This window comes from Amaranthus tricolor, chromosome 9 (assembly GCF_026212465.1).
Source record: "Amaranthus tricolor cultivar Red isolate AtriRed21 chromosome 9, ASM2621246v1, whole genome shotgun sequence".
Taxonomy (NCBI): domain Eukaryota; kingdom Viridiplantae; phylum Streptophyta; class Magnoliopsida; order Caryophyllales; family Amaranthaceae; genus Amaranthus; species Amaranthus tricolor.
This window is the reverse complement of record NC_080055.1, coordinates 27,772,651-27,797,307: the sequence shown is the minus strand read 5'-3', so window position 1 is coordinate 27,797,307 and position 24,657 is coordinate 27,772,651. Positions and strand designations below refer to the sequence as shown.

Here is a 24,657-nt window from a genome sequence, read left to right as displayed (position 1 = left end):
ATGTAAATAAGGGTTTTTTTCTTCCTCCAAATTCCTCTCCTTTCTTTTCCTTCATTTTCTTCCATCCAAACACACCCTAACAGAAAATTGTAAGTTTCATTCCTAAATGACGATGATAAGACTCAACGACTCGACGCTTTGTACGGCTGATAACCGAACCAAACTTCAAATTATATTTAAATTTTTGTAAAAATCAATGTGAAAACCAAATTTAATTTTAAACCGATTCGAATCTATCTAATGGTCTAAATAAACACCTCTATTTTAGAATAACTCTAATTTACGGTTTTTATTTATTAGTCATGAAAACATTCAATAACTTCGCATTTCATTGGAGGCGAATATTCAGTGCTATAATTGTTTTGATACAAAAATTTGCAGGAGACAATTCTTAATTTAACTCGATTTTCAATCTTATTCTCCTAAAACTTCAATTTTTATTTGAATATTCTGGGTTTTGGACTGATATTTATGCAGTGTATTGAAATTATGATGTTTATCATAAGAATTGTTTTGATACAAAAAACTTGATTAGTACTGATAATAGTTTCTTTCGAAATATTTTTAAAAATTAAGAATATAGTAATATTTTTAGCATCGTTTAAACCAGCGTATTATCTTTTATCTTAAAGAATAATCCAACATAAATAGTAGTGAACTCATTTAAATCAGTAACTATAAGCATACAGAATATGATAATAGTAATGATAACATCATCTTGATGTTTTGGAGGGAAAAAATTTCATGACAAGGTAACACAAACATTTTTATAAGAATCTAATCTCATCGTCTTTTATTTTAATTATTTTTAATTATTTATTGTAAATAGATTTTTATTAATTAGTAGTTTGAATTACTTCATAATGAATTGATAGTAAAATGGGTAAGATTTTGAAGAGAAAAAGGATCACTCAATTAAATACAAACAAGATTAATATAATGAGATTGATAACATAAATATTAAAAGTAAGCCTTGTGTGAGAAAAAAAATAGTTTACCATAATATACAATAAATATATTCCACACCCATTACAATGGTAGCAATATGGAGTACTATCCATTAAGCTCCAATCAAAATAGTTGACTACTAAAACAAATACTTTTAATCAAGTTCCTTAATCTACAAACTTAATAATAATACTTTTTTTAATTATCATACAATAAATTCTCTTCTAACTTCTACTTATCTTTTTTAATAAGGGTATGATTTGTCATCATCCAACTATTTCCACACCTAATTATAACTTTTATGAGCGAAATATATTAAATACGACATATAATATAACATTTAAATATCTTGAAAAACAGAAGCCAAAAGTCCAACTCTTGCTCCATTAACCTTACTACCAAAAATATCATCCCTACAAAAATAAGAAACCTTAGGAAGTTGATTGTGAGCTTCAAAACCAAGCCTTTTCATGGCTAATTTTTTTTCGTCCTTGTTGACAATTTTCGAATTCGATTCTCGATTAGTCGTCCTCTTGTAAGGGCTAGCATACTTGGCTTGCATATAGCCATTACGCCTCCAAGGTGCAATGTGCATGTTTGCATGCTTCAATGAGTCCCTCATTGCGCTTGTCATTAGTCTCATTAGTTGTTTAAGAACTTGTGTTTTTTCTATGATTAGTATTGATGGTATCATTTCTAGTAACGTGGTGTAACGAATTGTTGGTCGTGCTATTTCGAATTCTCCGGCTAAGAATACTTCAATAATGTATCGAGTTTTTCGTATGTTCACGTCAATGTACTCGTATGTTCCTGCCGGAAAACGACCCGTTTTCTCCCATCGAGATTTGCAAAGGCCTGTGTCAAATTAATAATTTTGCATGAATTAGCGAAAACTTTCATTGGCGAAATATGCAAGTGTGTAGAGACTAAAGAGTGATATATAATGATCAATTATGAGGAGTCAGTTTCAAGGAGCATTTAATTTCGAACTTTTAAATTATTGTTTAAAAATTATATTTTTAATCACTAAATATTTTGATTTTATAGAATAGCATAATAATTTTCTCGAAAAACCCTTTTAACCCTATAAAAAAATCCACCATTTATAGAATTGGCGTTAATAAAAACTTACTGAAAAAAACTCAGAATATTTTAAAGTTATATATAAAAGATCTTTTATCTAATATTTTATAAAAGGTTGTAAAAAAGTGATATTTAACTATGTTGTGAATTACTGAAAAAAAAAATTATCTTTAATTTCAAATTGTTTTACTCCATTAACAGTAATTTGAAATATGACATTTTCTGTTTAAATTAACACAATGTGGAAATTATATTAAACACAACTAACCTATTTCAAATTTTCATTATATGACCTCATTTATGACAAACATACTAAAAATAGTAATGACCTTATTATGTACATGATATTACTCTTATTATAAATCCTTCCGTTCCTTTGAATTAGTGATATTTTTTGTTATAATATAAATTTAAAATAAACATCAAATTCAATAAAACATGTAATTTTTAGTAGCAAATTCAAAAAAAAAAAAAAAAAGCCATAATGTCAAATATACATATCAAAACAATCTGAAAATTTGATATCTATTGAGTTTTTAATTTTGTATTTTAGAAAATGATTATTAATACACTTTTTTTTTAAGGAATAGGAAAATTATTTTTATAATTTTTTTTTGAAGTGATTTTTTATATGCTTTAATTAATATAAAACCTACATGTGATTAAATAAATTAGCAAACACTCATAAATTAAAAATAAAAATATTTACTCACCAGCATCAAAGCCCTTGTCACGAAGATGAGCCATCACAAAACGTTTAAGGCTACTTCTAGAAGCATCATTAACACTATAATTGCAATTACCACTAAATAATTTCAATGCAACTTCAATTTCATCCCAAATCTTTTGCTTAATACCATTCTTTTTATTACCATTATTATTATTACTTCTACACTCTAATAATAAACTCTCTAACAATTCTTTCCTTTCTTTATCATCTTCGTCCTCGTCATTTTTAGGTACCCAATTAACTTCAACTGACTCATCACCAGAATCATTACCGATATTTTCATTTATGTCATTAATTTCAATATCGAAATTATGATCTAAATTTATATCATAATTACTTTTCTCGAAAAATGAATTTATAAGATCCGAGAGATCGGGCCCACTCTCAGGCCAATACTCGCTGCCGCTGCTGCTACCGTCGCATGGCCGTTGCCCACGTGTTGCCTCATCAAAGGCTGATGCTAATCTATTGAATTTTATTGGTATTTTTGCCATTTTTTTTGTTTGTCTTTAGGAATATACTATGACATAAAGCTCTTGTTTATATATAGAGAAAAAAGGGCAATGGCCAATAAATGAAGACTAAAGATTGTAATAATGAGGACAAAATGAGGTAGAAATGGTGATAGGGTGTTACCATGACACTTGACAACAATGATTATTTAGAAATTAATAACTTCTTTTTCTTTTTTTTTTTTTTGTCTTTTTGGGAAATTAATGCATTTATAGCACTCTACATTATCTATTATAATTTTTTTTATTTTTCTTTTTTTAAATTTGGGGTTAATATGTGCAAGGATGTTAATGAATGTAGACATTGAATTTTCCCTATTTTTGCGTGTAGATTCAAAGGGTTTCTTTGATGAATATGGCTTGGTATTTAGCGGTCATTTGATTGTCATTTATTTGGCCAATTGGAATTTACTATGTAATTTGGAACATTGTAATCAAGGTCAAATTCATTTCAAATTTTTGAGATGATTTTTGTTGTTTAAATTTAATTAAATGTTGTATTATATATAAATCATTTCAAAATAAATGAATAAATATTGTGATATTATAATAATAAAAAATATTATAGTGGAAAATTTGATATTAATTAATCAACTATTGTTCATTCATTCAAAATAAACATATTATCAATTAACTTAATATAAACCAAAGTATTAGGATTGAGTTCTTTAAATGAATGATATTTAACTTAACCAATTAGAAGGATAAAGTCGTTTACTCTGTTATAAATATGGTATGACATTTTTTTATCAATAAATTTTTAAATTACTTTAAAAAAATATTGGTTATATTATATATTGATCATTCAACTTAACAATAATATAACGAAAATAAATGTTATACAATAATAGATGCAAATGATACTCTCCTTAGAGTTTTGTGCCAAAAATGGAAGCCAATAGAATGTGGAAAATAGACCATGTTTTGTGTTGCCATAACCCAAAAAAATAATATAATTAAACAATGTAGGAGTAATTATACATGTCATCAAATGTGTCCATGTCCAATGAATCTAATTCATATGTCTACATACATTTTGTCACTAAAACTCAGCCATGCACCCTGCTCAAATAATGAAGATAAACAAAAGCTAATTTCTTTTTATATTTTTATTTAAATGAGTGTTCCTTTATATTGTGAAAGAAATTTATAAATTTTCAATTTGGAAAATAAGTCATATTTATCTTTAATTTTATGAAGTTATATATAGTGTTTGTTATTAGGATCAATAAAAAAATTTATACTTTTGTATATATAACAATTGTATTTGCATTCGACCCCAAATTTCGACATAGTAAGAATTTCAGTCAGAGTTATTTAATGGTGTGATGAAGGAATATTATGGTGCTTTTTAATGTAGGAAAATAATATTCTAAATTGTTCTTATAATTAAAAAAATATATTAGTGACACTGCTAGTATATGATCTTTAAATTTACTCTGTTTTATTTTTTTTAATATCTCATTTCATTGCATGCTTATTGATGCACTAATTTAACTTTAGTATCATAAATTATATATAAATAAAAAAAGTTATACAAAATTGATAATAATAATAATAATAATAATAATAATAATAATAATAATAATAATAATAATAATATTTTAACTTATAGATTAAAAATAAATTTAAATTAAAAGTAAATGATGAATAGTGTGAAATATCGAATAAGACATTTAAAATGAATAAGAAAAAAATCCTCATTTGAGACGGTCTCACTGTGAGGTTGTCCTACATTGGGCTAATTATCCTAACTAAATTAATCAAAAATTTACATTTATACTCAAAATACTTACTTTTGATTATTTGATTTATTTAACACAGTCATGTTAGATGCTAAAATTGACACTTAAAATTTTAGAATGACACTTTTTATAGTGTTAGAATATTCACTTATAATCATAAAATGATCACTTATAATTTTAAGTGATCAATTAAAAATATATATTAATTATATGAAAAATTACCCTGAATAATACGACCTTTCACTGATTTTCGAACAATAATACGAACTTTCAATTAATTACGAATAATACAAAGTTTAACATCTTTTTTCCGCTGGTATACTTTTTTATCTGTAACCGGCTAAATGGAGGTGAGGTAATTTTAAATTTTTTTCTAGATAAAATTAAGAAAGACAAATTGAAGAACACTTGCTGCTAGTATACACACTCCTTACTGCTTCTCCCTCATTCACGCTTCCAATTTGAAGAAGACTGCTGCTGCTTGCTGGAATACTCAAATCGAAGAAGATTATTCTTCTCATTCATGCTGCTGGCAATAGTCATACTATGATTAGTTTATTCTTCTCAATTGCATTATTTATCCCTAAATTTTGTTTTAATCCCAAAATTGGGGTTTGTAAAAACGTCTGTGTACTCGAAATAGTCTACATCTTTCTCCCACTTAAATTTTCAATCTTGTGTCTATATTTCAAATCAAATCATGAAACCCTAATTGATAAAGAAATTAAAAATTACCATAAAACAAAATAAAGCTATTGAAAAATATATACTTACTAGCCGAAATGCACATCCATAAAACCTCTCACCAATCCTTGTTCTTTTTTTGACTACTTGTAATTTAGCATGAACACCATGTTTACGTAAAGAAATTCGTTTTGCAATTGATGTTCTAGATTGAGATGATGACGAAGGAGAATACATGTTCAATATTAAATTAGTTTACCTTTGAAAATCAAAATGGAAAAAAAAATGAGAAGAAGTTGGAAGAAGTAATTAAAATGGAAGAATAAAGTGAGGAAATGAGGTAAAACATCTGCAAAACAGAATGAAATAGAGGAAGGAGATGAAGTCTAATGTGCAACAGTCATAAATGATCTTTTCTGCCGGTTACAAACCAGTCACGTATACCAGCGGAAAAAACATATTTAACTTCGTATTATTCGTGGTTAATTGAAAGTTCGTATTATTGTTGGGAAATCAGTAAAAAGTCGTATTATTCAGGGTAATTTTTCCTTAAATTGTCCCATGGTAAGACGGTCCAAATTAGTCCGGGCTGAGTTAGAGTAACTTGACCCAGTAGGCCCGCAGTACCCAATGGGCCATTAGATTTTCTATGCTTCATAGGCCCAAATTTGTTGCTCCAAAAATGGAAACCATAGAAAGAAGTTTCTAATTGGGAATTGGAAAAATGTGGGCAAAGGTGGAAGGAAAATAACCCGAATTCTAAAAGTCGTACACTTTCTCCGTTTCCTCTGAAGTTGATGCAATCGAAAGTGATAAAAATGAAGTTTTACATCTCTTATTAGAAAGGTCAGTGTATTAATTTTACTTTCATGAAGTTAATCAAATGCTTTCCTTTCATTAATTATGGAATATAGCCCTTCTTTTGTAATTTATCGTATTGATATAAAAACCATTGATAGTTTGCACCATGAATTTTACCATTTTCTAAATTATTGGAGAGAAACATTTCAATTTCTTTGTTTTTCATTGGTGGGGTTTCAATTATTGTTGTTGACGTGTTTGATAGATTTATTACTTTTAGATTTCATTTGCATTTGATCCTTGATTTTCTTCATCAAATTGAGATTGTTGGGTCATTGTAAGTTCATTTATCGGAATATAATCAAGGAGTTTTGGATTTGAATCATTATAAGAACCCATTTTTTAAGTAATTTCAAAAGATTATTTGGTGTAGGATATGTGCTGTGAAGTTTTTAGGAAGTGGGTATTGGTAATTATTTGAAATGATTTAGTATATCCGAATGATTGAATAGGATTTTTGATGCTTCAGCATTCTTTGTCAATGGTGGGAAGATAAGGTTTATGGTTGAATCACTTGAATCATACATTGATTTTATGTTTAAGGCTTTGCCTGAAGTTAGAATTTTAATTATGAAGATTCTGGGGTTTTCTTTAAGATTTGTAGACATGTTAGTAATGTATTTAGTAGTGTTTATCAATTGATGGGTAAGTATGAAAGAAAACCTTAGTGAATTCTGGGCTGGGATCCTGATGAAAACCATGATTGTAAACTTTGATGAATCTCTGTTAGATTGCACATGCTGAAGAGTCGAGCATTTAAACTTCAAAGTGGAGTTTCGCAATATTGTTTTAATTTGACCTTTAGAGTATCGAACGTCAAGCTGTATCCAAGTATATCAACGCCAAGTAGCCATGAGTTCAGTGAATAGTCTAACTGGTTGAGAAAATAATTGGACATTGAAAGTACTTCATGTTTTGCAGCCTTAGAAAAGAGGGATGGATAGCCATGCTAGGATCCTTGCTAGTAGACTAATAAGCAGTATTTGGATACAAATTTAGGGAAGATGGGAGAAGGGTAATGATGAACTTTTATTCATTTTTCCTATTTAGTAAATCAAACGCTTCTAAAATTGGAAAAATTTGAAAGGAAAATATAAGTCAGTGTTTCCCCCTAAAGAGTCATGCCTTCTTCTTTAGCCTCTCTTTCCTTTCCCTCATTTCTGGTGCTATGTATTTTCTTGACATCTACTGGTCCCACCAAAAATTTTCTGTTCATATGTTGGGAGGTTATATTGGTTCTAAGTGAACAGTGATCCATTGACATTGAGACCATGATTAATGAAAATTACAAAGGGGGTAAGTAATCACTAATCAAAATAAAGCTTTGGGGTTGTCATATATGCATCTTGATTTTATTCACTTGTGCAAATAGGTAGGTAGAATGGAAATTTCACAATAATTGTAAATTTTTTTCTTTTAAGGAGTTATTGTTGTTTAATTGCGAGTGATTTGAGCTTTTAGCTGTGGTATGGTAATTGCTTCAAGGTCTAGGAAATGATTTTTCTACCAAAATTGTGACTTGTTCTTTGGAGCCTAAACTCATTGATTACATTTGACAATGCTAATGACATTAAAATTTTTGTGCTCTCAACGTTGAAGATGCTTCTTTTTTCCATTAATTTTTTTTTGTTGGTTACTATGTGTATCTGTAATCACCTTTTAAACTTTTTTTAGCCCCCTCCCCCCCCCCCCTATAGCAGTGATTTTACTTGAAAGTATAGTCTCTTTGTCACCTTCTAACTTCACTCCTAATTTTTTAATTTGTGACTTCAACTCACATTGACATTCACTACTCCCTCTACCTTAGTTGTTGACATTAAAATTAGGGAAATTACATGTGGTAACCCTGAATTTTCGGCTTTTCTATGTGGTAGATAAACCTTTTTTTTAATCCACGTGGTGACCCTGACCTTACAATTTTTGTAGACTAAAGGGAAGTTTCTTTTTGTTAACTGTACGTTATTTGTACCCAACGTAATGACATTTTTTTCTAAAGCAAATGTCGTGATCACCCTAATTAATCATATATTTCGATATCCAGTCGAAATAAATATTTAATTTAACTAAAAACTTAACATTTTGTCTACCATATAGAAAAATTGGAAGCTCAAGGTCACCACGTAAATTTTAAAAAATCTTTTGTGGAAAAGGCAAAACCTCAAGGTCACCACGTGAAATATCTCTTAAAATTAAATTTTCAGAACCTCCATCATGTTATTCGTATGTAATTTTTCTTATGCTATTTAAATAATAAAAAAATTTGCGCTACTTTATTTGTATATGAAGCGAGATATAATCTAATTATAAGTACTGTAATGTAATCAGTAGCACCATTCTTTTTGGTGTGTGCTTTAAACTAAATAGCTAATACATTGGGACGTAGTAAAATCTATAGAACTCCATACTTGTAATGAGTAGTTATTTTTTTTGGACTATAGTAAATTCCTTAGTTTAGGGATATTCTACACAAATTTTCATCATGAACTTAGAATAGACACATGGTTGCTTGTGATGATGAAGCATCCAAACATGAAATTTTGTGGTCCATATTCAGGAACTTAATGCTTCTAGTGCATTTCAATTGTGTTTCCAGATGCTGCATAATTGAAAATTTTTGGTTGATGGCTGGACGATTTTAAATGTTATGCAAGCTATGAATAGAATTTTTCTCCTTAGACTTGTTGGCATTCTAGGTGTTTAATCTACTTCGGAGCCCCCAAGTGTGAAATATCTTCTAGTGTTTAGGGGTTAAGATTGTTAAAATTGTTAATGTGTTTTATTCGTTAAATTTCAGTAGTAAATAGGAATCTTATGAATTAGGCTGCCACTCTATGATACTTCCGAACAAGTAGTTACCTTGCCCTAGTGAAACACAAATACTTGCAAAAGAGTAATATTACCATGATATGATCACCACCACCACCACCCCACCACCCAATTTCCAAAAGTTAAAATGAATACGCATATGCTCAGACTAAGGCTTTGGCATTGTTGTTGTTGTTGTTGTCCGAATGTCAAGCTATTAGGTACTGCAAGCTTGCGGCTATCCATTTGTTGTTTTCATTGTCATTGCGTACAAGTATTCAATTTTTGCACATATAGCTAGAATCACTTTCCATGTTGTGAATGTGCCTTTTAGTTCCAGCTTTGGAAAGAAGACTGCTCAATATTAAGGTCGTATTTACCTTCTTAAGCGTGTTATCTCTGTCGTATTACTTTTTTTATCAAAATTATATGATCCAGTGCTTGAAAAAATACTTGTTTCTGAGCTCTGACCATAATTAATTTTGTTTTGGTCATAATTGAATTGGAAAAATTTGAATAGATGTTTTTCCTAGTCTAATTATTTTGTCTATTTTTGCAGAAATCGTTTTCGGAGATAAAAAAAGCTCTATAGGATTTCAAGAAATCAAGTAATACATACGAACACTGGAATTGTATCATACAATTTGATCAATGGATGATGAAATTCTAAATTTCTGGGGTCCGGTCACATCTTCGATCGACTGGTGTGAGAAGAATTTTGTTTATTCACCTTATATTGCAGAGTTTTACAACACAATATCAAATATACCAACCATTGTTTTGACTATCATTGGTCTCATAGTTGCCTTAAGTCAGGGTTTTGAGAAGAGATTCACTGTTCTTCATCTTTCAAATATGGTACTTGCATTGGGGAGCATTTTATTCCATGGAACGCTGCAACGTGTGTAAGTACTGCTGTATTTTCTCCTACACATAATACTCTTTCTCTTTTTAAGTTTTTGAATTATAATTCTACAATATTCAATTTGATGCAATATTTTGGGTTATTTTTGAGTTAATTATATCTTTAGAAGGTAATGACTTGTTACTATCTACACTATATGTTTGTATAAGATTTCGGGAAGGAAAAGAAGGGGAGGGAAGAGAAGATTGATGTGTATTCATCCAAAATTTTCCAATGTTGGACGGATTTATTTTGTTTAAAATGTGGAGGAGTTTCTCCGTCCAATTCCCGTCCCTCCATTTCATTCCCTTCCTCCATTGGTCCAAATGAAGGAAATGTAATCTCTTTTTTTCCCTTCTCTTTCTTTCTCTCCATTTCCTTATACCCAAACATAGTGTTAGTGTCCTTTGGTTGATTGGTTGTTGCATATTTTCATTGGAATATTTTATTTAAAATCTTCCATTTCATTCTCATTGTTCAAGTGGTTATATGTTTAGTTTATTAATGAATTTGATATACATAGCTCTTACGGCCAGTTTGGTTAATGGTACTAATTGATGGTAATGGAAATGATTTATAGTGTAAATTTTCATGATACGCGTCATGTCATTACTTTGGTAATGAAAGTTTGATCATTTAAAAAATTGTTCACAATTTTTCATTACCACCTAATACGACATGTTCAAGAGGTAATGCATTAGAATAAATATTGTAAAGAAAATGAGATTTTTGAAAGAGAATAAGTATGGTTATTAAGTTTGCCAAGAGATATTCTTACCAAAATTACACTAACATTTCATTATCATTCCCACAATTTAGTACCGATTATCAAACGGGCCGTTAAGGTTATGTAGTAGCATTTAATGCATTATCTAAAATGATATCCTTAATATTAATCGGTGTCGAATATTTTTCCTTTGGTCTGCTGAATTTTCACCATCGTTGGCATTACTCGATTTCTTTGCCTGCAATAGTTGCAGGAGATTCACTTGTACATCTTTCTTCTCCCGTTCTCTGTGCTTGCTGCTTCACACTTGGGAGAATAAATCAAAAAATGCGGTTTGTTTGCGGTTTCTTTACACCATTATCGTTTTGTTTTCTTTGAAAATCTTTACATCGTAGCTGTTACCAAGATTATTTTTTATTGGTGTGTGAAATTTGCTTATCGTCTGTTTTACAGGCAACAACAAAGCGATGAAACTCCGATGGTTTGGGAAATGCTTCTCTATATCTACATCCTCTTTTCACCTGATTGGCACTACCGAAGCACAATGCCGACCTTCCTCTTCCTATACGGCGTAATCTTTGCTGTTATACATTCTCTATTCCATCTTGGTATCAGCTTTAAACTTCATTATACAGCATTCTGCCTCCTTTGCTTCCCTCGGGTTTACAAGTACTACATCCACACCGAGGATCTTGCAGCCAAACGCCTTGCAAAGCTTTACGTGGCCACCCTATTCCTTGCGAGTCTGTGTTGGCTTTTTGACCGTCTTTTTTGCGAACAGATATCCGGTTGGCTGTTCAACCCACAGGGACACGCCTTGTGGCACATCTTGATGGGTTTTAACTCCTACATCGCAAATGCGTTTCTGATGTTTTGTCGTGCTCAACAACGAGGATGGGCTCCACAAATTGTTCGTTTCATGGGCTTTCTCCCTTATGTGAAGATAAATAAACTTAAATCCCAATGATTTGAGACTTACTCACAGCTGGTGTGTTATACGCTATTTCCGGGGACTAATCCGACTACGGATGGCAACGAAGTCGATCTTTTTCTACCCGATGATCGAACAGCCAATGCAACTACATACCATTAACCATACATACTACAAGTCCACAATAGGTATAAACGGAAATTTTTTACCAGCAAACATTTCAGATTGTTTTGATACCGTATTAGGGTATAGACGACTCTAGATTTCGCAGAACGTTATGGTAGTTTCTCGTTAGAAGCTTAGTTTCAGATCTGGAACCGCGTATTAAGTTTATATTTTTTTTATTTGATTAAAAGTTCAGGTTTTTGATTCATTTACCTGCTAACTGTTACTCTGTTACACAAGTTGAAGTTCTTGCAGTTTTTCTAGAATTTGGTAGTTTATCTCTCATATGGATGTTAATCTTTTCATTTATGTACTTTTTATCCTTGCTCTCCATCCTAGTAAACGTAAATTTGAAACAAATAAGTAATTTTAAAAAAAAATAAAAAATTAAGCTTCAGGTAAACTTAATTTCAAAAATAAGCGTTTTCATGTCCAAGCTTCAGGTCAGGTATATTCGCAATTACTAACAGCGAACAAAAAAATTGGTCAAAATTATTTGTTTCCAGTTACTACGAACAAAAGAAAGACAATGTCATAACGTTATATGGGACAAAAAAATGAAAGACATGTTTTGTTCGTAGTTACTAATTGCGAACATGTTTACCAACTTTTTTTGTCTCATCTAACGTTATGACATTGTCTTTCTTTTGTTCGCAATTAATAACTGCAAACAAATAATTTTGACCAATTTTTTTGTTCGCTGTTAGTAATTGCGAACATACTTGTCTTAGGCTTGGACATGAAACGCTTATTGAAATTAAGGTTACCCGAAGTTCATTTTTTTTAGTTCTTTTGTTATTTAATCATTTTAAATTTCCCTAGTAAACCAGCTTTGAAAACTCATGCTTAACCCGGAATGTGCCGTGTTGAGCCATTCACGCGCATGCCAATGCCAAATCGTATCGTGAATAATGTCATTTTATGTCATATTATGTTTTGCCAACAAAAAAGAGATCGGTCTGCGGGCCGTGATTGGACGGCTCGCATTCTAGCCTGATTCACTTTCCGTTTGTTGATATAATAGGACATGTTTGGTTAATGGCTTTTGAAACGACTTTGTCATTTTGACTTTGTGATTGATCAAAAAGCCCAAAACGTGTTTGATAAATTACTTTTTAGCTGAAAAGTTGGCTTTTTAAATGAAATAAAAAAAGCTAAATTAGTTTGCTCTTATCATTGGTTTTTAGTTTGTTGATCTATTTTTCTTTAATAAACAGCTAATATACATAATTTAATTTTACCAAAGATTTTCTCAAACAACTAACTTTTCCAATTAGTTTAAAAAGCCAATAAAAAGCTACCACTTTTAGCTTGTCAAATATGCTTAAAATACAAACTAATTAAAAAGCCAATAAACAACAGTTATTTGGCAAACATCCTATAAATAGTACGGTAAAACTACTAGAAAATATTTAAAAAATTGTGATGGTTTATGGAGGGGACTACCCAAGTGAATAAGTACGTGTTTTTGTCTTCGGTTCATTGCCAGACTCGTACACATCGAGTTACGCACGAAACTCGTGCTTGCTTAAATTAATTTGTGTGGTTTTTTACAATGACACACTTACATCTATATCTTGTACGAAAATGCATATATTTGTATTTGCGTGAATACACGATGGGCCTACTTTTAAGAATTTTGTTCAAAATATTATGCAATAAATTAAATTCCTCAAATTACCTTTATTAATATTTATTTTTTAATATTTTTTTGGCCAAAATAGATACAGTTATATTGAAAGCGTTGAATAAGTGGCTTGAAAATCTGGAACAATTGGTATCAAAAAAATGTCAAATATTTAGGTGAATATTTTCATTTATAAAATGGTCTTTTCATTTAAGAAAGATAATATTTTATGATTTTCTTATTTAAAGCAATATCAAAATGAATATTTTCATACGTGAAAGAAAACCTTCAAATGATGGCCTGTGAAAAGAAAAGAAAAGATTAAAAATGATGGAATATTGAAAAATTAAGAATTGTGTGAAAAGTGTTACTTGTGTTGTTATGAAGTCTTAGATATTAATTGATGGTAATTTTTTTTATTTTTTGATTTTTAAAATGAAAATTAATTAAGTCCTTAAAATAATTACATATTTTAGGCTCACAAAAAAAACATATAAGCAATCCTTAAATAAAATTATTTCGTTTTATGATAAAATATATTTAAAATTGATCTTTTCAAATAGCTAAATCTGAGTCTTTTAATATTTAGAGTGTAAAAATACTCTTCATAAATCATAATAAAAGCTGAATAAATAAAAGTATGTACGTGCACGTTGTCCACGAGATACGGAGATGCTTATGCACTAATCACTTTTGGGCTATTGGCCTCTCTACTCTCCAATGGACAAATCAAAAATCTCATTTCTAGCATTATCATTGTTAAAGTATTAGATTTTCTTAATTTTTAATTACTTTTAAAAGGTCAAAATATATACTCTTAGAAAAAGAAATTAAACAAAATATAGAAAATTAAATGCAAACAAGAAAATAAAACGTAAAAAGGTTGAGAAAATATAAAATAATATCAACAATCTATAATTAAAAATTTTGAGGGGCCAGATAAATAGGCCATAGCCCCCATAAGAATAGAATACGAAAATAAACCGCATCGGTTGGGCTCCTACCACCCTTTCAATGTGGCTAGCTATGACGTTGCACACAAAAATACAATTTTTTGTGTGAGACGTTTTTCATATATAGATTGAATAGTCTAACTAATACAATTATTAGCATATGGGCTAATTGTTTTGAAGTCATCTTACCGAAAGATGATTTTTCACATTAATAGCTCACACAACAATGAAAACTGTAGGAAAATTAGGGAGGAGAAATAGCAAGTAAAATAAAAAGGTATTATGGTCCCAAATGAAATTTCTTTGAAATTGCCTTAACTTTTGTACAAAAGTGAGAGTGAATAAGAAGCAAAACAAAAGAGGAAAGTGAGTTATAAGTGTGATAAAAAGAAGAATGGTAGTTGTTCTATTCATTCATTCTTCAATAAAACTACATTTAGAGTTTGGTACTTGCTAACTTTATATCTTCTCTATTCTTCCACTCTTTTCCTTCTTCTTCATTTAACAAATAAAATGGAGTGTGTAATTAAGAACACCTTTTTCATGTTCATGACGGTGATTTCTGTATTAGTATTTGTTAATGGCGGAAATCGGGTCGAGGCCCAAGTTCACCATGTAGTCGGGCAAGATCCTGGTTGGGAAGTTGCTACTAATATCGCTTCATGGGCTTCGGGCCGGAACTTTTTTGTTGGGGACTTCCTATGTATGCTTTCTCTTTACTCTTCACTCTTCATTCAATTTTTACTTATGTGTGAGAATATTATATTCTCATAATATATATTAGATGGACTATTTAACCTCTGTATGAGGTACGTCTCTTGATGAGACCGTCTCATACAAAAATTTGTGATAACAATTTGTGTTTCACTTTTTTTTCATGATTTTGGGTATAAGTTATAAAATTGGTATGCACTCGCTTGCACAAAATAAGACTCAACAAATTTTTATTGGGTCTTATTTTGTGCAAGCCGGTATATACCAATTTTATGACTTATACTTAAAACCATAAAAAAGAAATGAAACACAAATCGCTAGACATAATCTATCCTAATACCAATTAATAAGAGAAAAAGTAATCTATCAATGTTATATGCTAATAAACTTCTATCTATTGTTCCTTAAAAGTGAATTTTTTTAGGTAAAGTACAACAAATTCATAGGGATGAAGAGAGTGTGAGTCATAGTTTTTAATTAATATATTTTGTGAATATATAGAGTTTTCTAAACTTATTACTATAACTGTCTAAAAACAAAGAGGTAATTAATTAATCAATACAGAAGTATATTATTATTATTGATTATTTTGTAAGAAATTTCTTTTTAATATTAGAATTTTTATGTTAGATTCATAACCTTGCTATATATAAAAATTTGAACTAGCCAACTTGTATGAAAATATTTTTGAGGTTTGTCAAAGAAATGGAAAATTGATTTTTGAGGACACTTGGGGGGTCAATATACTATTAATGTCCCACCAATTAGATATTGTAATACAAATTGTTAATTAATATTGGCCATAAATAAGTTTAACAAAAAAAAATATTTTTAAAATTTGCCTTTCATCTATTATGTATTTGTGTCCATCATAAATAAAAGGAAAAATTGACTTTAATAATCAAACTTTTCACTCATCAATTGTGAATAATCTCAATATTAAATGATCTTTTAATAAACAGTCTCATATAAGACGAATTGTTAACTTAATAAATTACGTATCAATTTGATTAAACTAATTAAATACATTATGATTAATATGGAAAATTATGGTTGGCAAATCATAATTCAATTCTCATTGATAAAGTATGATGGATTTTGGTATTTAGATGTAATTTGTCAATTAAAATTTCTAATTAGGGTTTAGCTACTCAAATAGCTTGGACAAGGACTATGTAGTAGAGGTAAAGAGCAAAGAAGAATTTGAGTCGTGTGATGTAAGCAATCCAATCAAGATGTACACCAACGGTCTAGATCAAATCTCTCTTCAAGAGGAAGGAATCCGCTACTTCGCAAGTGCAAATCCTGACAAGTGTAAGAAAGGATTGAAGCTTCCTGTTCAGATCAAGTCCAAATCAACGGCTGATTTTCAATCATCATCATCATTTGATAATGTCTTAGCAAAAGAACCCACATCTCCATCTTCTTCTACAAAAATTTGTGGGTCCATATTGATGATCATTGGTGCAATAATTATATATCAAATGGGTATTTAGTTATTATTATTACAATATTAATCTTTATAGTTAATTAATTTTCTTTTTAGAGTATATGTACTATCTTTAGAAATTGCTTTTTCGGAATGCTTTATTGATGTGTTGAAATTATGCTATGTCTCACCTAAATAGAAGTACTATATTAGTCTAAAGTTTACTATTTGTTATTATTGTTACCATTTAGGTCGAACTTTTCACAATACTTGCTACATTTAACTTTTTATGCAATTTAATGTGTTATTTTGAATAATTATATATTAAATTATGCACATCGAAAAATTATAAAACTTAATTTATAAAAGTATGTGATTAGATGATTCAAACAAAATTCCACTTGACTATGTTTTTTCTTACACATTCGCTGCAGTATATAAAATATGTTTGAACGATAAATAGTATGATATATAAAAATTCGTTATATAGCAACTATTTCGGAAGTATATGATTTAACCGACGTGAGAATTAAGTCAAACAATATAAATTTATAAGGACTAAGAGAGGATGACTCATAAGTGTGAGGTGATAGTTTAGTGATTGAGATTAACGAAATATCGATCATTTGAATATGATTATGTTTCGAGCAAAAAAGCTGAAGGACGGCCTATTTTACCAAGTATAATAGAAGTATTTTTAGAAATGAAGTTTAATCCATTTACTTTATTTAATATTTTTATAATGTTTATGATCCTTATATTTTTTTTAAAGACTTTATCTTAATTTTTTTTAATGTTGGTGATCTTTATATTTTTCCAATTAAATTTAATTTATATTTTTTTTAATGCTTATAATGTTCACGTTTTCTCTATTTTATTTTATTAATTAATAAGATAATACTCCCTCTGTTTTCTAATATTCTTCTAATTTAGAATATTCTATTTTGAATAGAGAAATTTGATTAAGTTTGTTAAGACATATATAGATGATAAAATATATTCATGTGAGATCTCGTTAGATTCATCTTAATGTATATTTTTTTACTATAGACTTTTTATAATTTTTTATGATGCGTATTTTGAGTTATTTTGGTTCAAAATTTACTATGAAAAATGTGCAAAAAGCAAAGATGAAAAAAAAAAAGAAGTATCTAATGTGTGAATTGTGAAAGCAATAGGCTGCACATGCACTCGCAACATCATATATACTTCTATGTTTCAAAGAAGCCACTTTGAACAAAATTTTAGTAGAAGCAAGAATTCAACTAAAGAATAATTATATAAATCAAAATTAATAATCAAATTTTTGTTCTTCATCTCAAAATAAACTCTATTATTTTAAGTCAAAACAATCGTCTATACTAATCAAGTATTGTGATCAACCATTAATAAGGCTAATATAATACTTTGCAGTCTTCACTATCATCTGGAAATCAATCATCAGAACACATATAAACCATTATTGTAGCAATAAACAGTTAAAAAATTGTATAAAAAAGAAATTTTGAAGATAAATATTGAACAAATAAGCTTGCTATATCTGTTATTTTAATTTTTAAAATAAAAAAAACCACCATAATAAATGTAGTTGCTGTGGTGTAGTGGTTATCACGTCAGTCTTACACACTGAAGGTCCCCAGTTCGATCCTGGGCAGCAACAACTTTTTTGTGTTTTATTTCTTTTTCCCTCCTTTCCATAACACCTGCAGACTGTAGCACAGAGTCCAAAACTTGTGTTTTTAAGATACTAATAATGTAAAATGGGTTGAACACTTGGTGTTAAACTAATTTGAGTATTATTTTTTATGTGATTTATGTTAGATAGAAATTTCAATCAAAGAGCTAAGACAAATCTCAAATCCAGCCCATTAAAAGATTAATACCTACTTACTGTATTTTTAATGTCTACTTATATTATCCTTGATACTATTTACGTATTCTTAATGCCTACTTTAAATATCTTAAATGTCTACTTATAACATTCTTAATCCACACTTACAATATTTTTAAAAATATATAAGGGATTGACCCAATTAAAAATAGTCTTTCAAAAAAATCGTCTCTCACAAGAATTTGTGTTAATCAAATGATCAGGTTTGTGGGTGGTTTGAGAACTTTTTTTGCACCCTTATGATACAAATTTGATTTTCAGTTTTTCACTAAATTGTCCGTATTTACTTCTAAGAATTAAAAAAAAAAAGAAAAAAAATATTTTGGCCTAAGTTTGTATTACTTTTTGGGCAAATTATATTAATATAAAAGGGACAAGATAAAAAAGAAAAGTGTGGCAATCTCCTAGTAGTTAGTAGCTATGTCTTCTCTTACTTCTTTTATTATAAAAGAAACCAGCAAAACATTCTTTGAATCACGCCTCAAAATTAAGAAAATCTTTCTTTTTTTAGTAATTTATCCATTACAAGATCTCAAAATTTATTATTCTAATAAGCCAACCCCCAAAAAAGGATTATAATTCTTAATCATCTCTTAATTATGTCAAAAGTTAGTTTAGGAGTAAATTTCTTTTACTATGATGCATTATCATCATTTATATTAATCATTTTTCTACTTATATCCTATGCTTTTTGCTATTTCTTTGTGAGCAAATTGCCAAAGGGTATTCCAAGGTTAATATCTCTTCTTGGTGTGTTCTATATTCTTGTTGATGCACCTTGGTACTTCCCTTCCTCAATCTTCCTTAGATGTCTAGCTTTTTTCTTTATTTCATGGACGTCTTCTTTCAAACTTGTTCAATTCTCCTTTGATAAGGGTGATCTTATCCTTTGTAATTGTTATGTAGAATTTGTTGCCATTGTTTCTTTTCCTTTTAAGAAAAGAAATAAATCGGGGCCGTCACAAATATGTGACGTACAAGATAATACTAAGTCTGAGAAGGATCAGACGTACACAACCTTAAATCGGTTGAATATGAGTCATATTCAGAAGACAGAGTCTGAGAAGGATTGTCAGACGTACATGACCTTAAATGAGTCAAATAGAATTCATGATCAGATGAAGTCAAAGAAGGATCAAACATACGCAACCTTAAATCAGAGTGTGAGTCAAGTTCAAAAGAAGTCTAAAGAGGATTAGACGTACACAACCTTCAATAAGTCGAATATGAATCATGTTCAAACAAAATTTGAGAAGGATCAGACTTACACAAGCTTAAATCAATCCAATACAAGTCATGTTCAGACGAAGTCTAAGAAGGATCAGATGTACACTATCTAATCAAATATCGTCCAATCATCGTTAGATAATGTAGTTTTAGTCTTAGCTTTATCAATTTCAATTTCAACTCTAAAACATGAATTGATGATAATTTTCTTAACAATTTTCACAATAGTACCCTTGGGTAGAATAATAATGCCACAATTGGAGCCAATACGAGCCCTATAAAGCAACTTCCATACAAAACTTTTGGGGAAGGAGATGGAATCAATATTCTTCTAATATTCTAAGAAAAACCGTATATGATCCAACGCGAAAATTATCCGAGCCTTTGGTTCGGGTTAGTGTAGCAAAGATTCTTGCATTGGTTGTAACTTGTAACCTTAGTGATCTCAGGGTTGATGCATGAAATGATGTTTTAGCATATGACTTGTGGAATGAAACCTACTTGGAAAGTCGCAAAATTTTTTGTTTTACAAGGAATTTGTATGGCTTTGGAGATCGGAATCAAGAGGTTGTGGTTGGAATCTTAGGCTCGTCATCGATTCATCGAGTTTTTTCAGTGCCTTTGACACTTGGTTTGGTTTTAGCTATGTCTTATTGGCTAATTTTTGTTCCTGTTTGGAGAATTACAGGGAAGGAATGTGCTAGAAGAGGCTTGGGAGACTGTTGAATTGATTGAGAGACTGTTGCTTAAGTTTTGAAAGTGAGTATAGGTAGTGTTAGTCAAAAACATCTACCAATTGCCAACTAAAAGTATTGCTTGAATATGGATGTTTTATAACTTTTTATGTCATCTACCCGAAATCCTGATTTTATAAGCGAGAATTACTGAGTATGATGATATGATATAATATTACATGTGTGTTACGTTTTCTATTTTATATAATTTTAACAGGTCAAAAATTAAATAAATTTTTATTAATTAATTTCTCTAATTCACTAACTACCATATTTTTGTCATGCTTTTTATTTTTGCTACTCTCCAACACATATAGCTAGAGACCAAAGTCCCTCCATGACAAGTTAGATGTTTTCATGTTTTTGCGTGTATACATATATGATATCATATTTCAACTATGACTACATATTAATTCCTATTATTTAAGAACAACAGTTCAGTATAATCTTATTTGATATATTTATTATTTTCAATTATTATTTTCAATTATAAATAGTAATAGTCTAATTAGGGCAAACAAAAGCAAGAAACTCTGATTCTTACTTTCTAATATCTAAGAACAATATAGTTTAGTATACAATCTTACTACATATATTTATTATTTTCAATTATACAAGCTTACCACATATATTTATTATTTTCAATTATATATCGTAATATGTCTAATTAGTGCAATCAAAAGCAAGAAACTCTAAATCTTACTTACTAATATATAAGAACGATATAGTTCAATGCAATCTTATTACATATATTTATTATTTTTGGTTATAAATCTTAGTACGTCTAATTAGGGCAAGCAAAAGCAAAAAACTCAGAATCGTTCAACAGATCCTCCATATCGTGTTCCTCTAAGAACAACCATGCTTCAATTCCTTCATTATCATATGAATCAATATGATCAGTAAAAATAATAAAATTTTTTGAAGGTGGTGTCCTACCATCAAATGGTACTATCCATTTTGGCTTACCAAACCCAAAATCAACTTCCTTAAGTCCAAGATTACACCAACTAGTAACCATAAACAAATTTGTCTTATAACTTATCATATCATTAACTTCAGATTCTGTCTTTGTATAGAAAGCCTCCACACCATTTTCCCCTTGATAAATTGCAACTTCATTCTTAATATTCAAAATAGTTGAATGGATCTCCTTAAGAAGACCCGGCAACCCGGATCCATCCTTAGCATGGGCTTGCATACTCATAAAAAGATTACCCATGGATCCTTTTGGAAGGGGCGGATTAGTCCTGGCCCGCATATCCACAGTAAACATAAGACTACTTGACCCGGATCTTGAACTCCATAATTTATTCCAAATAAATGCAGCCAGTGCTTCAAATCTTGTAGGTTTAAGTACAAAATCACTTGTACCTTTATTTTTTAGGACACTTAAAGAAGCATTGCTAAATATGAAACTTCTTGCCCTAATTTCAATTGATTTACTTTCTATTTTGGGTTGAAATAAAATGGGCTTAAGATCCAAACTTGTTGGAACAAAGGCCTTAGCAGTTGACTCAAAATCCGGCCCAAACCCAGATCCAGAGCCATCTTGATCGTCACATTTCTTGTTAGCTAAGAAAGCCCAATATTTCAAAAAAGTCCCTAAGGAAGTTCCATCAAGGAATTTATGGAGCATATAACAACCCAAGACAAATCCACCACATTGGAAAATATTAATTTGAAATGCTAAAGGGACTAAATCACAAAGATTTTGCCCTAGGGAAGATATATCTTGTGGAGGGAGTAACTTGTGGAGCAAGTTAAGTTTATTAGGGCTGTTAAAAAGAGTAGAAATAGGGCAATTTACATGAGTTTCAATAAAGGGTATTCCATGGTCATTACAAAGAATAGTTGAATTGTCTATACAACGACCAGCAAGAGGGTAAAATTTGGTAAGTGTAGTAGCAAGTGAGGTTTTTAGAAGATTTGTATTAATGGGTGTTCCAATTGTTTTGGGGTAGCAAAGAAGGATTGGTATGTGGAAGGCTGGGAAGAATTGGTCTACATATGATAGTGTGAAGGTTTGGAGATGTAATGGTGTTGGTGAGGATGGTTTTATTGTTTCTCTTGATACTAATTTTACTTCCATTTAGGTTCGATTATCACCACCTACTTAGGTTCCTGTCATAATATGAGCAACTTATTATTAAAATTTATTTTAGGAAATATACATGGGTGTTTGGTAAAATAGTTTATTGGACAATTTTAGCTTATTTTGATACAAATAAAGGGTTGGGTGGTCAAAACAATCAATACTAATGTTTGGTAAACTAGCTAGTTAAAACAACTCATTATTATAAATGAGTTGTTTGTGAACAAGCTGCTCATACTAGTTGGTTCAAAATCAGCTGGTGAAACAAGTTAATATTAGTCAAAGTCACCCACTGTAATTGGATATCAGTTACCAGCTATCAACAATTTGCTGCACAATAAATTGCATCACAAATCACAATAATATTTTGACTTTTATTTTTTATATTATATGTTGTACAATTCAATAATGTTATAAAAGTTTTAATCAAATAATCCCATAGACATATTTAAAATTTAAAACCGAATATCTAGATATATACTAACAGATACATATCAAGATATTTTAATCATGAAGAATATAATATAGTGAATATTGCGAGAAAAGGATAAAATAATAATATTATTCACTTATCATTGTAAATCCAAATATATTGAGAATATTTGAAAAATATATATTTTGATGTAGCCGGATAGAATATTTTATCTCATACACATAAGGATGTATTGAAAAAGACAAAAATTACAAAAATAATAATATTAAAACCTTAATTATCCCAAAAAAATTAAAATATACTAGATACCATAATAATTCAAATAAATTTTAAAAATCTACCAAAATGGAGTAAGAAAAAAAAAAGGGAATAAATTAAGCAAAGAAAATACCTTAATCTATTAGTTGATGAAGATGAGGCAATCAATTAGTTGATGAAATGGAAGGATATATTTGAGAACACAATTTGTGAAGAAAGAAGAGGGATCTTTATATACTTAAGTCATTCTTTCTTTAACACTTCTATTAGCTCATCTTGGATCAATTATTTTTCTTTGTTTGGTTGCAACTTGTGGCTAAGGTTTGAGTGTATTTTGATAGTTGTTGACTTTTTTTCATTTGACATGCAATTTTCAAATTATGTGGCAAACAAGCTTATTAGGTGGGACCTCTTTTATATGCTCATAAAGGCAAATAGAAAAAGATTAATGGCTCGTTTGGTTAGTGATACTAAAAGGTAATAATTAAAATAATTTATAGTATAAAATTTCATCAAAATTTTCATATCATTACCATTGTAATGAAACTTTGATAACAAAAAAAAATTGTTTATAAATATTCATTACCACTTAATACCACCTCTCCCAATAGTAATGCATTGGAATGAATTTTATGAAGAAAATGTGATGGTTGAAGTTGGACAAGCATGACCATCAAGGTAGCCAAGAGATTTTTCAACTAAAATTACACTAGTTTTTCATTCTCATGACCACCATTTATTACCACCTATCAAATGGGCCGTAAGAGTACTTCACAATGCACCCATAGCACTATAGAGTATGCTCCATTATTAAATAACAATATAATTAAGAAGTTAGGTATATTGAGTTAGAAGTATTTCTTTTTATTTACTTTTTGCACAATTTTCAAAGTAAACTAAAAGTCTTAATATCTTTAAATATGTATGATAAAAAATTATAAAAAATACATGATAAAAAAGTATACATTAAGACGAATCTAATGAGATTTCACATGGATATATTTTATTTTCTAAATATGTCTCAAAAACCTTAATCAAATTTATTTCTTCTTAAAATAAAATATTTCAAATAGAAAGAACATTAGAGAACGGAGGGACTAAAAGAGTAGTAAGGTATATAGAAATAAAAAAGAGAGAATATATGCAATTATTTTTATTTTATTGTATCTAAAAAGGGCTAAAGGGGACGATTTCATTAGGA

At 29.6% G+C, this 24,657-nt stretch overlaps 5 protein-coding genes and 1 non-coding gene across 8 annotated transcripts; 4 read left to right on the top strand and 2 right to left on the bottom strand.

Moving 5' to 3' along the window:
• Positions 1–1,020: 1,020 nt before the first annotated feature.
• Positions 1,021–3,255, bottom strand: LOC130824005 (uncharacterized). The gene is made up of 2 exons (XM_057688867.1): positions 2,745–3,255; positions 1,021–1,803 (listed from the first exon to the last, which is right to left on the bottom strand). The coding sequence occupies exons 1-2, from the start codon at positions 3,253–3,255 to the stop codon at positions 1,289–1,291; spliced, it is 1,026 nt and encodes a 341-aa protein (XP_057544850.1). The 3' UTR covers positions 1,021–1,288.
• Positions 3,256–6,411: 3,156 nt separating this feature from the next.
• On the top strand, positions 6,412–12,524 carry LOC130824191 (alkaline ceramidase-like). 2 transcript variants are annotated; one of them, XM_057689088.1, is made up of 3 exons: positions 6,412–6,548; positions 9,928–10,273; positions 11,453–12,499. In XM_057689088.1, exons 2-3 carry the CDS (start codon positions 10,020–10,022, stop codon positions 11,964–11,966), a joined length of 768 nt encoding a protein of 255 aa, XP_057545071.1. In that variant the 5' UTR covers positions 6,412–6,548; positions 9,928–10,019; the 3' UTR covers positions 11,967–12,499. The 2 variants fall into 2 exon arrangements, with proteins under 2 accessions (XP_057545071.1, XP_057545072.1); XM_057689089.1 differs by lacking the exons at positions 6,412–6,548; positions 9,928–10,273 and adding an exon at positions 10,292–11,331 and having other exon boundaries at positions 11,453–12,524.
• A 2,300-nt stretch (positions 12,525–14,824) lies between these two features.
• On the top strand, positions 14,825–17,045 carry LOC130824284 (mavicyanin-like). Its single transcript, XM_057689222.1, has 2 exons — positions 14,825–15,378; positions 16,530–17,045. Exons 1-2 carry the CDS (start codon positions 15,189–15,191, stop codon positions 16,883–16,885), a joined length of 546 nt encoding a protein of 181 aa, XP_057545205.1. The 5' UTR covers positions 14,825–15,188; the 3' UTR covers positions 16,886–17,045.
• Positions 17,046–18,183: 1,138 nt separating this feature from the next.
• On the top strand, positions 18,184–21,084 carry LOC130823626 (probable long-chain-alcohol O-fatty-acyltransferase 2). Its single transcript, XM_057688321.1, has one exon. It carries the CDS (start codon positions 19,309–19,311, stop codon positions 19,906–19,908), a length of 600 nt encoding a protein of 199 aa, XP_057544304.1. The 5' UTR covers positions 18,184–19,308; the 3' UTR covers positions 19,909–21,084.
• On the top strand, positions 18,406–18,478 carry TRNAV-UAC (transfer RNA valine (anticodon UAC)). Its single transcript has one exon. It is a non-coding gene; the product is annotated as a tRNA-Val (tRNA).
• A 155-nt stretch (positions 21,085–21,239) lies between the features above and the next one.
• LOC130823625 (stemmadenine O-acetyltransferase-like) lies at positions 21,240–24,048 on the bottom strand. Of its 2 annotated transcripts, none has more exons than XM_057688320.1 (2): positions 23,590–24,048; positions 21,240–23,095 (listed from the first exon to the last, which is right to left on the bottom strand). In XM_057688320.1, the coding sequence occupies exon 2, from the start codon at positions 22,760–22,762 to the stop codon at positions 21,455–21,457; it is 1,308 nt and encodes a 435-aa protein (XP_057544303.1). In that variant the 5' UTR covers positions 22,763–23,095; positions 23,590–24,048; the 3' UTR covers positions 21,240–21,454. The 2 variants fall into 2 exon arrangements, with proteins under 2 accessions (XP_057544303.1, XP_057544302.1); XM_057688319.1 differs by having other exon boundaries at positions 21,240–22,794.
• Between the last annotated feature and the right edge of the window lie 609 nt (positions 24,049–24,657).